The following is a 17,056-nucleotide window of genomic DNA, read 5'->3' as shown; positions in this document are numbered from 1 at the left end:
CCATAACGTAAACAAATTTGAAACAACCCGCGTACAGTGGAAATAAAAAACGGACTATCAGCCTGCCTCCGGTTATTGCTCGTGTCGATATCATCATACAGCAGTACCCGTCTAGTAACTAAAAACAAAAGATGGACCCAAGCACGATCTGAATTGAATAAACAAGAAACTGTCCCGCAGGGATGCATTCAAAATCACAAACTAGATCCTATGATTTCGTTGCTAACAAGTGACATCTGTTGTCAAACACAAAAGGTTGAGTGAAAAATATATGAAAAATCTGCAATAAAACCTCACCATTCTTAGTGTAGTGTTACCCACGCTGTGTAACACTTATATCCGAATGACTTTGTGTGTCAAAAAGTCTTAAAAATACAGTCTATTACAACATGCCTCTGGGTATGCGCTCTTAATGATATACTGTAACTGTGTCCCAAATAATGCCCTAATATTGGAGTGGCAGTTTGTGTCTGTCATAATATACTATATAATGTACAGAGCAACCAAGAAGTATAACGGAAAAAGTGTGTGAAAGAAAATTAAGTGAGAATATTGAGTGCAAATTCTGTACAATTAGCATTTCCAGTCTTCGCTTATTACTGTGAAGAAGAGCTATAAAAACAGAGTAACTCAGTGATCATTCAACCCACCTGGGGTCACTGTCCCCAAGTATTTTATCTAGTGAGTTTCCCTACGTGCTAGGGCTGTGTTGATGTCTGTGCCACTCCTGGTGTCAATGTGTTCTAAGATTGTATATCTCATTTGGGGAATTGTATGTGCTGCGTTTAACCTATGTACTGCTACAGAGGAGTTTGGGTTTTTATTCCTAATCCTACTTTTGTGCTCTACTATTCTAGTTTTGATTTTTCAACTAGTTCTGCCTACGTACACTAACCCACATGGGCATTTTATGGCGTGTATAACTCCTTCGGTGTTGCAGTCAGATGTCTGATAAAGTTTAATCTTTTGAACATTCCGAGGGTGCGTGAAGGTGATTAAGATTAAACTTGATCATACAACCGACTGCAACACCGAAGGAGTTATTTACGCCATAAAATGCCCATTGAACATTTTTCATGACCTTGAGGGACAGAGGGAACATCCCTTCACGTGAATGCACGCCTAAACTGATAAAAATTTGATCACACTATTCTCACAGGTAGTATAAGGAGTTATAAATACTTGGTGTACAGGCCTACCATTTTCAAATTTCAAATTCGAACAAGGCCACATTTTTTCGAATGCACGATGACATTCAAATGTAATTTTCTATGCAGGTTCATAGATGATATTTTCCTAATTTGGAATGACTCACTGGCCCAATTGGAACAAAGAATTCATGAGTTAATTCAGAAGAACCCTATATACATGTTTACCCATTCCATCAACAAGACAGGCTTACCGTTCCTGGATGAATTGATAACCCATGGCCCCAACAAATTGGAAACTACTATGTTAAAAAAATATACAGATAGGAACAACTAGTTGCTATTTTCAAGTTTCCATCCACCTTCCTTTTTACAGAATTTACCATTCTCTCAGATTCTGAGAACTAAAAGAATAGCATCTACTGATGAAGCACTCTCTGAAGCCTTGGACAGTCAATTTTTGAATTTTCAACAGAGGCAGTATCCAGTTTACATTTTATCCAAAGCAGTGTCAAGAGTTACGAATATGCAAAGACAGGATTTACTTTCAACTAAAATGAAGTCCGCTCACAATCGAATGGTCTTTGCTTCTAAATACTCCACAAAATCAGAGGCAAGCAAGAAAATCATCAAGTCAAGATGGGAGCTCTTGAAGACTGAACCAGATTTCAATGGACTGTTTGAGCAACAAACTTTGTTTGCTCACACAAGGAGTAGCAATCTCAAAGAGATGTTGACCCAAGTTAAACCAGTTAACACCACCACAGAAACTGGTATGTACAAATGCCAAAACGGCATGAAATGCAATAACGTGATGTTAGGGAACAAGATCAACCAACCGCACTCCGGTAAATTGATTCATCTCAAACACTCAGGAGATTATAATTCTTTATTTGTTATTTACTGTATAAAATGTCCTTGCGGTTTATTATACATAGGAATAACTGTGTGGAAAATAAAAATTAGGATCACAGAACACAAAAGTACAATCAGTTGTGCGGAGAACTGCCCATACGCCTGGCAGTGGAAGACATGTTTCTTTTGGTAAACGGTAAGGAGTAGGATTGTCAAGCATTAGTGTTTGGGTAGAGATAGTCTCAAAGGCTTGTTGACGATGAATCCAGTCTCTCTTGACAGATAATTCAGTATCAGGCGGTGTAGGAGAGTAGGGTCTGCAATCCTATGATCACCCAGATTTTTGCTTTTTGCTGCACTGGTTTACGACTTTCCCTGGCTGTGGGCCTGCTAATCAGACCCACAGCCTAGCTGTTCTCTCTATCCAAATTGTACTCAGGTACTGAATTGGCACTGGGCCCTCTCCAAGTCCCTGTACCCAGGGCTGAGGTGTACCCAGAAGTCTCCCAGGGGCTGAAGCATGTATTATGCCACCCCTGGGCTGACTAACTAAACTGGCACAACTGGCTGCACGACAGCTGGGGCAAGGTGGTGTACTCACCCTTTGCTTTAGATATAGTATACCTATATCTAACCCTAAAATGGACACACAGATCTCCTATCAGTCACTCCTATGGCAGGCCTTAACAATCCTGAAGGCAGAGTGCTTGGAATCGTGTGAGATGGTGCTCTGGCATGAGCTGAGCCTGTCTGCGGCTTTCGGGATCTATCCCTTAGCCGTTTCCATGATATCGCATACCATATACTCTTAAGTGCATTATAATCCTCGCGGTTAAATGCCAACTCTGGTATCGCTTTATCAAAACATGTCGAGTAAGGTGTCATACGAATTGGAATACTAACCCCTCGCCAATTCTGGCGACGGGGTTAGCATTCCACCCTTCTAGAGGGACACGACATGCATGTAACCTATAACCCGGTTAAAAGTCAGACAGAGCCTTAGCATCCACAAAATGGATGCTGCCACCGAGACACAAGTCTGCCCTCCTGCTGCTGGGAGTCCTCCCAGAGCAGGAGATAAGGACAAAGGGTTTCCTGCCAGGGGCGGTGCCAGCACCGTCCCAGACAGGGTTTTGTGTATTGTAGGTAGGCAGGGCTTCAGAGGAAGGTGACTGCACGTGGCACCCCGGTGCTCACTGTGCATAGGCTGGCTTAAACCAGTTCCAGGGACACTCCAGACCCTGTGCTGGGGAAAAGCCCGCCAAGGAAGTGGGTGTAACCACCCCCCTCCTGGTCCCACCCCTAGGGCAGGACTTAGTCGCGTGCCAGCCCCCTTTTCCAAGATAAAGGTAGAGACTGGCCCCCTTCCAAATCAGATCATCTTTGGAATCAAGATACCACTTTCCACGAAAGGACTTCACGATTTCTTCCTCAAGATTCTCCCTTGTGACTAAGGAGTAGTCACCCTGCATCCGCAGGCACCATCTAAGAACACTGCGGTCTGCTGCACGTCCTTCCTCCGGAATCCGACTGCCCAGCTCGACGAGACCCGGCTTCCCTGGCACCTCTGACCTCTACCCACCTCTACAGCACAGCTGAGAACCGTGGGTGCGACGAGACCTCGAGGGACCGGCCATCGCCAAGACTGCACGACTTCTGCACAGCAAGCCCACCGAGTAATTTCCTGGTGAGTGCTTTGGGGTCCGAGAAGCCCCCACCCTGAGCAGCTCCAACACCGAAGAGCAGCCCCCCAGCATCTCCACGATCGGCGTGGGGCCCTTCTGCTTTTTGCTGCTCACCGCGTTGTTTGGCTACTAGCCCGCTGGCTTGTGGCCTTCCGAACGACGCCCGACGACAACACTGCTGCTGGTCTGGTTGCTCCAGACTGGCCCTTGCTTCCCTCCATCGGAGAAGTACCCTGGACCCTCCTGGTCCGGCTAAGACGCCATTTTAGGTCCACCGCGTGGGCCTTGCATTTGCCAAGACTTGTTGCCCAATCCTGGGTCCAGCGACGTCGACAGCAAGAACCTTCGTGGGACAGCTCGCACCTCCATCCTGGTCGCCGACAACGCCTCCTGGTCCGAGAGACTGCAGAGCCCAGCAGCGCCCACTCACCTGACTGCGGTGACTTCGCCCGGTGCCATCCTGGTGCCCACTTAATCACTGGCTAGTGATTCAAGAACTTGGTCCCCTCTGCTTTCAGGTTTCCTTCTTCCTTGATCCAGGCTTGGATCCATCGAACTTTCCTTCACTGGTCGCCTGCCAGCAACTTCCTTCTTCCAGGCTCCTGGTCCGGCAACGAGATTCCCGACGTCTTTTCAGACCTATGCAGCTGCAGCCCCTGGGCTAGGTAACTTCGGCACTTCGGTGTCCCAGCATAGCCTCACTATCCAAGGGTCAGGATCCACTGTCGTTTTCTCCCTACCAGGTCGGGTTCGCCCGTGAACACTAACTTTGCCTTTACTAGCTTCCATAGACTTTGTCCCGCATCCCGCGTGAGAGTGCACACTCTGCACCCGAGTCCCCTAGGTCTCCTAGAAGTAATCTAACGATTCCCTAGTCAAGTCCTAGCGATTCCAAAGCCTATTAGTGCTGTACTTACCTGCTAGTAATCTCGCATTCCACTTTTAGAGTATATGGTTTTTCGTGCCCCTCGGGCATTTGTGTATAACGTGCTAACTTAAGTATTTTCATAAGAGTTTTGTTGTGTGCTTAGCACCCTGTCCTCATAAAGAGTACAGGGTTGTTGTGATTCTAATAAATACATTGTTTATTTTCATAACACTTGTGTGGTGTCCTTTCACTGGGTGTTCAAGGGGTAATGTGATGGTAAAACAGCTGGCTTAACACGCCCTCTAGAGTCTTAGCCTTAGACTGCTCGTATCCATGCTACTAGGATAGCTGGTCTATAAGGTTGACTTACAACCAATCATCAATAAGGGTTGTTTGGACTGATATATAGTGATCACTAGAATAGTGAACACTGCACATCAGGCCAACTTCTCACAGGCGGCGACCAGCACAATCAGTGTGTATCGAGTATCGAGCAACCACTTTTGCATCCAGGCTCACAGCCACCTTGGGAGGTAATTGCAGGTCTTGAGGGTGTTCTTAGCATATTTAGGCTTCTCCGTCAAGCTTTAAAGGTAATTGCAGGCTATTTAGAGTGCCCACAGATTGTCATGGTACCTCGTAGTCATTTCAATATTTCCATTCTGCTTTTTGGGTTTAGGAACTTGGTTCTTACATTTGCTGTTGCAACAACTGGAAGTCACCGTCTCAGTGAGTCATTTATTTATTTATTTATTTATTTGTGGTATTTGTAGAGCGCGGCATTCATCCCAGGGGATATCAAGGCGCTGAATAAGAAAGGGCTGCTGAGGTTTGAGCAGGGGGGGTTAGTATTTGGGAAAGAGATGTGTTTTGAGTTTTTGCCGGAATGAAAGAAGGTTCACAGTGTGTCTCAGATCCATCGGTAGTTCATTCCATCGTTTGGCCGCCAGGTGCGAGAAGGCTCGTCCTCCTGTTCTTGTTTTGTAAATACGCTTGGGTTTTGCTAGGGCTAAGTTAATGGATCTTAAGTTCCTGTTTGGAATATAAAATTCAATTTTCCCTTGCAGGATTGTAGGGCCTGTTTTATGGAGGGCTTTGTGCGCATGACAAAGTAGTTTGAATGTGGCGCGCTGGCGCATCGGCAGCCAATGGAGTTGTTTTAGACATGCCGATGCAGAGTCTCGTTTGCCTTTGTTACATACCAGCTTGGCAGCCTGGTTTTGCAAAACCTGAAGGCGGGAGAACAACTGCTCGTTCATTCCTTCGAACAGAGCATTGCCATAGTCCAGGCGGCTGACTAGAAGGGCCTGGGTGATCGTACGACGACAGTCAAGTGGGATCCATGTGAAGATCTTAGCGAGGAGTTTCAGGATTGCAAATCCCTTACCCCAAAGTGTGCGCACGTGGTCCTTCATGGATAGTGCGTCGTCCATCATAATGCCCAGATTCCTGGCATATTGTTTCGGGGCGGGGGCTGTTCCCAGTGACGGTGGCCACCAAGAATCGTTCCACGAAAGTTTGGCTCCTCCGAACAATAGAATTTCGGATTTTCCGGCATTGAGCTTGAGACAGTGGTTACGCATCCAGTCCGCCATTTCGGAGAGGCAGCTATGGAGTTTGTTTTTAGTTGTTTCTAATTTTTCCGATCTTTCATCCAAGGTCACCATCAGCTGCGTGTCGTCGGCATATGAGCAAATGCCGATGCCCCACTTTCTTCCGATGTCAGCCAGAGATGATACGTAGGCATTAAAGAGAGTGGGGCTTAGGGAAGCCCCTTGTGGGACTCCACAGCCAATGGGACGGGGTTCAGAATAGAATTGGCCCATATGCACTGCTTGGGTGCGGTTGCACAGGAAGGATTCAATCCATTGCAACGCTATGTCTTGTATTCCTTTGCTCCGGAGAATGTTCAGTAGACATTTGTGCGACACTGTGTCGAACGCTGCCGACAGGTCCAACAGTATCAGAGCCACCGAGCCCCCTTGGTCAGTGATGCATCTGCGGCATCACAGTGCGTCTGTGCACTTGCTTACAAAGGTAGGGTATTTTATCCCATAGCTGTTTGTTTCTTTATTGCAAAACTCTTATTTTTCAAGAAGTCTTTTGATCTATGGACACTTTTCAGATTGATTGAGCGGAGTACAGAAGATTTTGTGTGTACCCCGTTCAGACCAATCAGCCCCCATAACAAAGTAATTCAATAATTTTTATTGCTATGTATTAACAAAACACACACATTACATGTGGGAAATGGTCTGCATGAACAGGTTTGATTAACACATTAATTAATGATATAAAACGCATGTTTAATCTATTTTGTGCATTTAAGTACTGTAATAGTGCATGTCTATGGTAGTGTACGTTGTGCATTACATGCTGCTTTTTTGATTCCTTTTTAATGGCTTGCACTGTGATGCTTTTCCGCTAGGTAACAGTTTTTAGGGGATACTGGCGGGTGTAGGGGGACAGAAAACTCTTATTTTCTGTGCATTTACATTTTCTTTTCGTGTTTATCGTAGTTTCGGCTGGTGGCCAGTTCCAAAATGGCTTCGTTTTTCGCGGTTCTGCACAGTAGAGGATGCTTGCATCATCTGGCTGGAGGAACCTTGTGCATGCTCTGTGCTTCACTGAAGTTTGTAACTCCAGCTGACTATGTTCAAGGCCATCTAGTATGAAAGCCGGCGAGTGGCTGAGAGCCAAAAAGACAACACGAGAATAGCTGATACTCTGCCAATGAACGATTAAAATGCCTGCCAATGAACTGTGGGACAGTTGAATTTGTATCTATCAGCTTGTCAATCATGAAATTATTTACGGACATGCTGGGAGCTGAAAACTGCATTGTCACATGACCAATCAGAGGAAGGGAAACGAAAAAATGTTGGCCTAACGGCTAGGGCACTCGACCTTGGACCTGGGGAACTGGGTTCGAGTCTCGTTAATGACGCCTAAACCTCCTGTGATTCTGGGCAAATTACTTAATCTCCCCGTGCCTAACAAAAATGAATGTGTGTCCTCATGTAGCGTAACTGGTGCTATGTAAAGCGCTCTAAAACCCGGTTCGGATTCAAGTTCGAGCTATATAAAAGTCTGCAAAAACAAAAACAAAAAGTTAAAACATATGAGGGAAGAGAGCCAGCAAAACAGTATAAATATCAGACCAAAATTGGGAGAAAAAAAGAAGATGGGAGCCTGAAACTATGCCAGAATGAGCACTGATGACCCCTGTAGGTTCGAGATCGTTGTGGGACACTAGTCTGGGTGAGAGATGCGTTGAGGAGGCCAGGGTTAAGTAAGTTGGGATTTTAGTGCTGGGATGGAAGGTATAAGTGCAGGAAATGTTTAGAATTAAATGTATATTTTAACTATGGTTTGCTGATCCTTCATGGGGAACCCTCTGTCAGTTACATGACCAGGGATTGAATTTTAATTATTTAGAAAATAATGGAATAAATGTGAACCTACATTTTCTCTTCATGATTTTTATTAAACAGTTTCTTGATTTATTTCCTAAATAAATGGCAATGCTCAGTGAGAATTAATAGTGAGAAAATAATGATAATTTCTTTTATGCAAATTATATAAAATCTTTAAACTATTTCATGTGTTCATGATTCTTTTAGAGTCAATTAATTTTGCATATCAATGGATTGTTGTAGTGAGTTTAAGCTGGTCTTGACCATCACCATCAACTGGCTCAACTAATTGGTCCATCGACATAATTAGCGGCGTACATTGATGCAAAGATTAGTTAGTAGAATTATGTGATGAAAACAAATGTTGGTGATAAAATCTGTGCCTAAATGGGTCCCGTGATAGGAGAGAATTCCGCCAACTCATTGTAGTTTTTATTTGCAAGGGTCCAGGAAAAAGTAAGTGACTGGGTGTGTGTACTTCGGTGTTATGGGCTCCACCGGAGTGACCCGGACCCTGGGTTGGTGATGGTTTCTGGGTAACGCTGCATCAAGATCGTGCTACAGAGACGGCAACTCCAGTCTCTGGGCATTATGAACACATCTTGTAAGTCCCTAGCAAGAATCTTTTGGTGTTTTCAGCGCTGGTTGACACGATATATGTGTAGTTGACCACATTGTTTCTACATTAGGATGTTGATTGCGGGTTAGTGTGAATGTCTGTCGCTGATACTTTTCACGAGGTGGACTTTCTGGATCCATCTATCAAACTTTTTCTTCAAGGCATCCCTCGGGTTCCCTATTGTTTACTCATATCGGTTTTCCTCCATCTTGTTGTCATGCCTTTGTGCATTTTGAAAGGACAAATCCATGTCCCTGTATGTTGTATATTAACTGTTGCTTGTTTTTATTGCAACTATTTTGCTTATTTTTGCATTATTTTCACAGTGGCCCCTGAAGAAGGGAACTGTTAATCCCGAAATGCATTGGGCACATCATTGAATGGAGATGTAGTATTTATGCTCATTTATGTACAATTTACATGTTTACATTATCTTGTAACTGTTATTAAATACACATATGTTTTTTGGAAGTATCACTTTTTTGAAGTAGAACGAGCCACATACAGGCTATATTTTCAATGTGTCATAAGCACACATCTTGGTTAAGAAACATAATTAAGATTCATCATTGTTCACTGGATGTTTTCTTCTTTGATTATGTGAGTAATTGTAATATTCGCTGTGCAACTAGAGATTGGGTGAAGAGTCACTTGCACATTTTTCTTTATGCACTAGGGGTTGGCTACCTCTGTCTGGTTGAAACGCATACAAGTTCAGCTGTTATTTTCTTGTGAGATCAGTTCATATGCAAAGGTGTTCACTAACTGTATGAATAACAATTAGTTAACTTTGCTATGGCTTGCTTGCCATTGTGTAAAATTGCTGTGATTTATTATTGCTTGTAAAATCTATATCTCTGGAACCCTTTAGTGAATCTTTTTCTTTCTAGTGTCTACATTCTAATAAAAATAGTCTATTTTTATAAATTGGTGTCTGATTTCTTGAGTTTTGTGTTGATTACTTTTTCAATAGTGTTGGTGCTGTTTAAATGCTTTACACTTGTTATTATGTGTACGCCTTACTGCTCAGTACCACAGCTACCCAGGGATGAGCTGAGGGATTTACACACTTAACCTACTGGAACTAAAGGATATATATTTTTTTTATAAACTTTTATTAAAATTACACAAAACAACAACAGGCATGGCATTAAGATACAGTACAGATGAGCATGTGTCCTCAGAGAGTATTACTCCAATGGTTAGGTAAAGATATACATTTACAATACGTCGGGGGGGAGGGGGGCAGTGGGAAAAGAGAGCAGCAATTGTAATATCAAACAGTATGTGGAACGCCATTTATGGGGTCAAGGGAGTATCAGGCGGTAAATCTGGTGGGAGAGTGCAAATATTCCCACGATATGCATTCCACTGAGACCAAACCCTATTCCATTGCCTAGGTCTTCCCGCTAGTCAGATACACTGTTTTCTCCCTGAACATGCACCAATCCATGCCCTCCTTCCACACCAAAACCGTGGGCAACCTCTGGGAACCCCACAGCTGTGCGATGTCTCTCTTAGCTATCATGTTACCAAGGGTCGCCCAGCGGATCTGTCCCACAGTATAATCATTTGGTTCCCATACATTCAGGAGGCAACGCCTAGCTTCAGGGAGCAACGATACTCCTGTAACTCTTTCCATCACAGCATGCACTCGCGTCCAAAACGTCACCACCGCCGAACATTCCCAGAGAATATGGAGGAAAGTTGCAGGCATGCCGCAACCACGCTTACATAACCCATCCAGAGAATAGTACCATTCTCACCAGACTCGGACCAGTAACATAGATACGGTGAAGGATCTTAAGTTGGACGAAGCGGAGACGGGCAGGAATGGCAACCTCCTTGGAGGACGACAATGCGGATTGCCAGTCTTCGTCATCTAATTCCAACCCATCCTCGGTCCTGACCGCTCTGTCACGCACAAGTAAATCAGCACGATTATTGATAAATTTTTTGTAAATCAATGAGATCGTGCTGTCAGGAACATAACCGTCCAATATACGGTCCTCTAGAGGGGAGGAATTGGGGACATAAGTGCCCACAGCGAAAACCGACAACAAAGCATGGCACACCTGAACGTATCTGAAAAACTCTGTCTCTGAGCTCATATTCCGTCCGCAGTGCCTCATAGGTTTTCACATTCTCCTTGGTCCAGAGGTCACCCACTCTACTGATGCCAATCATGTCCCATTTGTCAAACCCTTTCGTTCTCCACAAACAACCCAATCTCTCAGAGGCATACAATGGAGCAGCACGAGTCAATCTATCACCCCATCCCAAAGCAACATTTGCAGCATGCCAAATACGCACAGCAATCTTAGTGGGCCCGGAACTAAAGGATATTGATAAGTCTATTGCACAGTGAGGTTACACAACCACACCATTTAATACACCTCATTTCCAAAGTAAATTAGTGGAATTTACAAGATTGCTTGTTTTTAGGCTGCTAAATTATACATTTGTATCACATACTTCCTGCCTTTCTAAAGTAATGCAAAGATTCTACACAAAATGTGACTTTAGAAAAGTATTCTGGGATTCTTGCCCACAGGAAGGACTATCCAGTGCCTATGCTTTTAATAGAGAAACCCTCAAGACAAATTGGAAATGTTGTCCCCCTCAAGATCTTCGGATTGGCTGGGTACAGCATTGTGAATTTCACACTGCTGTCCATCAAAAATCTCTTCACCTTTGCACCTCTTGCATTGTAAGACTGAAAACAGGATGGATCAAGAGGGACAAACTGGTACAATAGTTCCCCTTTCTCCCTTGCCAAACGCATCACCATATCACAATAATTCACTGGGGTAGCCTCTATATATTTGGAAGAGAAATGGGTCTCTCTAAGAGGAAGCAGTGTGCATTTCCAAAAATGAACATGTATGAAAAATTATTTCTGCAAACAAGTTCAGTGAAAAGTGATTCCGCAAAGGTTTACAGGTCACCAACACCACCATCGTAATGGTCTCTGCAAGGCCCGCCGTTCTTATAATGCTCAGTCTTGAACTTGTCTCCAAATCTTAATTTGTTCCTCAGATAACTTCCAATACCTATTCATCTAGTGTGGTTAAAGGACTTATTTTGCTATATCCTCTTGTGAAGTTTGATTTTGGGTCATTCTGCTAGACATAGCACCGGGACGTTCGTCCCGTGCGCTGTAGCCGCGTGCTCTTTAAAACCACCCATTCATTAACTGCTTCATTCATTCATGTGTATTTTCATGTCATCACTGTCTATCTACTCATTAAGCAGATCAATAATTGGATTCAGATGTCAATCTTGCAGTCTCCACAAATGAGCTGACTTTTCATTTCAATTAAGAGGGCCTCTGCATCCATATTGTCTTGTCATTTTTTAGACCATTTGGAATCAAATTGATTACTCTTCCGAGCATCACTCTCTCTCATACTTGCCATTGCCTAATAAATCTATCGGGACCAGGGAGCAGGAGTCCACAGTAAGCAGCTGACCCCGAACTCGAAGGCAGATGACAGGCTCACACCTGGGTCCGCAACAGCACCCAATATACTCAAAGAGTGCACATCTTTAACTAACTCTCCTGTAGGATTTCTCGACCTGCAGGAGCAGCTTAAGCTGGTTAAATGCCCCAAGAAACATATATTTCTCTCCTTGAGGCACTCTTCATACACCTAGGTTGACAACAACAATGGTTCACCTGAGGGTCAGTCCAACTGAATAACAGGAAATTACTTCTTTATTTTATGGCTCTTATTTCAGCCAGACATCACATATCCACCTGGGATTGTAACAAAAAGTCACCCCAGCAGCAGCAATTAAGTGTAGGACGGTCTGCCCACCAGAGAAATTTCCACCTGTAATTTCTCTGTGTCTCAGGGGATTGCATTTGCCCTCAAACTGCATCACACTGCCAGAAACTCCCAATGGTGCTGCAGTCATGGGGCAGCCGCTGCGCCTTTCATCAGTTCCAAGTACGGCTCCCACGGATACAAAAAGGTGGCCACTACTGCACAACCCAACATCACTTGCGTGTCTGCCTTCAGCGTATCACTGCCCCAGAGCCGTTGGCAGAAGAGGCGGCACAGGTAGCCCATCAAACTTAAAGGACCGAGCACAAGTGCACCATCGGGCATGTCACCCGTGCTGGTTACTGTCCGACCTCCGAGGAGAGCACGCTGCCAGTCACATCAGTCCCTTCACCCACATGCTCCACAAGACTTTCCTCAGTAGTTTCAGATGGCTTCTTTACAACTGGTATTCGTCTCCCAAGAGTGCTGGACCCCCCCCCCCCCCACCCCACCCTCCCGCCAACGCAGGTGTATGATTAATTTCATCCAATTGTATTGTGGGGCACAGAGCCCCACTTCTAGGCATCCAGATACATCCCCTTCCTTTCAGCCAGTTGTATTGTGGGGCACAGAGCCCCACTTCTAGGCATCAAGATACACCCCCTTCCAAGCACCAATTCACACACAGTGATTAAAGGGCACAATATCTTAGGCTCACATGCAATGAAGCTTTGACAACAATACTAGACTGGCTAATTTTCTGAGTGTACGGATTGAAGAGAAAGCCTGACTACAGATGGTCTGTGCTTGAAGATTGTGTTGGCCACGACACTGATTCTACATCAATGGGGTTCAGCAAAATTGTGCTGACTACAATGTTATTTAAGCAGTAACCTTAGCAGCATTGCACTCAATGGTCAACAAATACTGGCAGAAAATGGATACACCAACAAATATGTGATAGATTCAAAACTGCACATTAGCAGCTAAGTCATTCTACATGGGACCTGGAAATATGAGCTCACAGCGGGCGCCAAGCTTGGCCAAACATGCCTAATGCTAGGCAAATTAAGCCACACTGTTATACCCTCTTTGCCTTGTCACATAATATCGAAAGCCTGTAAAACATCCTAACCACCAGTATAATATTCAATACAAAACAATAGACATTTTCATTATATGTGATGTTCAAGTAGAACAGTGTGCCCTTACCTTGGTCTCTTCAATAGTGTCAAAAAACTAGGATAGGAAAAAAAAAACATGATTACTCAAAAGAACAGTTTGCACTGTACACAAATAGATGTACAATTATAACAAACAGATGTCAAAGATAAACAGCATTTGCAAAAAGAATATATATGTTGCGTCCAATATGTGAAAGCAGAACACAACTAATGAGAAACAACTGCACCTCTGAACAACATCGACTACCTTTAGTCTAAGGGAGTATAAAACAAGAAGTTTGTGATGTACTTATTCACATTTTTGTAAAGCAAACTATCTAAGGTTACACTGAGTGTTAGCCCAGTCATTGAATTTAGGAGGCATTTCAAAACTCTACATCTACATAATTCGCAGCCATTTTCCACATCTAGGAATATTTTATTTGTCGGATATATGGGTTAGGAAGAAGATTGCAATTCTCTTGCCATGATAGCACAAAATAGCTTAACATGTGGGAGGGGCCATTCCTCAAAATTAAATAAGTTACTTACGTTTGATTGACATTTTCTTCTGGATACTCAGACCTTCTTACTTTCAGGCATCTGATTAGGAGAAACATTCAACTTGGCGAGGTTCTCAGAGTATCCTGGACGGTTTCAAACTACAGTCTTCCTTTGAGCAGCAGAGACTTCACTGTTTGTCTTGCAACACATTGCCATGTACTTATACAGGTATGGGAAAATGATCGAGCCAAAGTCAATCTTAAGAAAAACAGTTAAAGTATTTGAATATCCTCAGAGAAAGAACGGAATGAATCTCCAGGGTGAAAATTGCAGCCCTTTTTCAGACTTAGCTTTGACCCATCCAGAAGATTCTTCTGAGAGCACAGACAAATGCATTGAGCAATTAATCCTGAAGACAACATAGACCCTTATAATCCAACACAAAGTATGCCACCTGCCCAGAAGATACTACGGGCACTCTTTGGGTACAACAAGTGCAACTGTTCCACTGCCATATATGTGTGATGAGGAGGTAATACAGATGCAATTTAAGGCTTGATGGTCGAGAAAATTGTATGTAAATAAGTACGTTTATTTAAACCAAATCCACACCAGGTAAGTTCCAGCTAGTGCCTACTAAAATAATGGCAAAGGAAACTCAACCCATTTTGGAATGAGTACCCACAAGTACCAGATGTTTAACACACAAACTATAAAACAGTTGTAAATAATGATTATGTTACTTACTCAGTAAGCATCTGCCGTAGTGCTGTAAACCCCCATGGTCTGCATATTTCCGCCATCTAGTGCTGGATCAGATGTGTGCAAGTTGTTTTTCTTCGAAGAAGTCTTTCGAGTCACAAAACAAAGTAAAAAGATGTCCATGTAAATGAAATAGTGTAAAGTTACTGCAATGGCCAAAGGTGTCCGGGGAGGAGGGTGGGCACATGTGAATCTACAGTCCTACATGCCACGAACAGATGCTTACACAGTAAGTAACAATACATTCGATGGCATGTGTAACTGAAGATACACATGCTCTGCATAGACTGTCCCTCTCCAAACGCAGTGGCTACCCTGTAGGTGTTGCAGTGGTCTGAAAGAGTACTTAGCACTGAATGTCCTACATTGGCCTATTGGTGTGCTAAAACATCCACAAAATAATGCTTGGAGAAAGTGTGTAGTGTAGACCATGTAGCTGCCTTACAAATATAAGCTATTGGATAATGGTCAGAAAAGCCATGGAATCCCCTATTTTACAGATAGAGCGTGCCATAGAAGGCATAGGCAAAGTTCTTTTAGCTTTGGTATAACAGGTCTGAATGCATTTAATCATCCATCTAGAAGAACAAGTTACTTACCTTCGGTAACGATATATCTGTAAGAAACAGTAGTTAGTATTAAATTCCTTACCTTAGAATATCCCCAGGCGTCAGTCTGGATCCGGAAACGTTTGCGTAGCAGTACCCCTGCGCGTCGGTAGGCGTCGTCTGCAGGCGTCCCCTGCGGCTCCGCGTCCGTCGTCGGCGTCGGCGCCGTGATGACGTCGCTGGAGTATATAGACGCCGCCTCCGCGCGCTGACGTCAGTTCTTTGCACACAACGTTTCCGCGCCAGAACACGCAGAGCCATGTGAGAACCAACACTGGTGCCATTTGAAACTAGGGCCCTGAAAGGGATGTCCTTAACCCTAGGTATCAGTTCGCAGAACGGGGAGGATGGGAGGGGCGGTAAGGAATCTAATACTAACTACTGTTTCTTACAGATATATCGTTACCGAAGGTAAGTAACTTGTTCATCTGAAAGAAACAGGTTAGTATTAGATTCCTTACCTTAGAATAGATACCCCAGCAATACCAACCCCGGTGGTGGGTCTGCGAACCAATACAAACCTACACCAGAAAGTCCTGGAGGACCGAACGGCCAAAGAAGCCATCCCTCCGGACTTGACTGTCCAGGCAGTAGTGCCTCGCAAAGGTGTGCAGCGAGGCCCACGTAGCCGCCTGGCAAATGTCCTGCAAAGGGACTCCCCGGCCCAGGGCAGTAGTAGCCGCCGTGGCCCGAGTGTAATGGGCTCTCAGCCCAACAGGAGGCTCCTTCCGAGCCAAAGAGTAGCACGCTTTGATGCACAGGACGACCCACCGAGAGATGGTCCGTTTCTGTACCGCCCTTCCCTTCTTCTCACCCACGTAGCCAACAAACAGTTGGTCATCCACCCGGAACTGGCGTGTGCGATCCATATAAAATGAAAGCGCACGTTTTGGGTCCAGACGATGGAGCCGCTCTTCATCTTTTGAAGGATGCGGAGGCGGGAAGAAGGAGGGTAAGGTGATGGACTGCCCGATGTGAAAAGCAGAAACTACTTTGGGCAGGAAAGAAGGTCTAGTTCTCAGAACCACCTTGTCTGGATGAATGGACATGAAAGGAGGTTTGACAGAAAGAGCCTGGAGCTCACTCACTCAACTGGCAGAGGTGATGGCAACCAGGAAGGCCGTCTTTAAAGTCAGGAGATGGAGAGGACAGGAATGAAGCGGCTCAAAGGGTGCGCACATCAAGAAAGTCAGAACCAGGTTCAAGTCCCACTGAGGCATCACGAGCGGAACAGGTGGATACATGTGCGTGTTGCCCTTCAAGAATCTCGTTACAATAGGGGACTTGAACAAAGATGGCTGATCAGGTAGCCTTAAGAAGGCGGAAAGGGCAGAAAGGTAGCCCTTGATAGTGCCCAGAGCAGAGCCCTGCTGGGAAAGAGAGAGAAGAGAGAGGAGAACCTCGGAGAGAGGGGCAGAAAGGGGATCCACAGCCTTTGCTGTGCACCATGCCACAAATCTGTTCCACCGGCAGGCGTATACCGACTTTGTGGAGGGACGCCTGGCTGCCAGAATCACATCACAGACTTCAGGAGGCAAGTCAAATGGCCTCAACTGTCGCCGCTCAATCTCCACGCATGGAGGTGGAGACTGGACAGGTTCGGGTGGAGGACCGTCCCCTGCTGCTGCGACAGAAGGTCCTCCTGAAGGGGCAGGCGG

General features: G+C 44.7%; 1 protein-coding gene across 2 annotated transcripts in view; it reads right to left on the bottom strand.

Moving 5' to 3' along the window:
* Positions 1 to 17,056, bottom strand: part of LOC144762304 (exportin-5-like) — a 2,548,278-nt gene that overhangs the window by 1,260,875 nt on the left and 1,270,347 nt on the right. For both annotated transcript variants that reach the window (XM_078647452.1, XM_078647453.1), the window contains one exon: positions 13,574 to 13,600. In XM_078647452.1, coding sequence (XP_078503578.1) covers positions 13,574 to 13,600 — 27 coding nt within the window. The remainder of the gene's footprint in view (positions 1 to 13,573; positions 13,601 to 17,056) is intronic.

Source organism: Lissotriton helveticus, chromosome 6, assembly GCF_964261635.1.
Source record: "Lissotriton helveticus chromosome 6, aLisHel1.1, whole genome shotgun sequence".
In the NCBI taxonomy this organism is placed as follows: Eukaryota; Metazoa; Chordata; class Amphibia; order Caudata; family Salamandridae; genus Lissotriton; species Lissotriton helveticus.
This window is presented reverse-complemented; position numbering and strand designations above follow the sequence as displayed.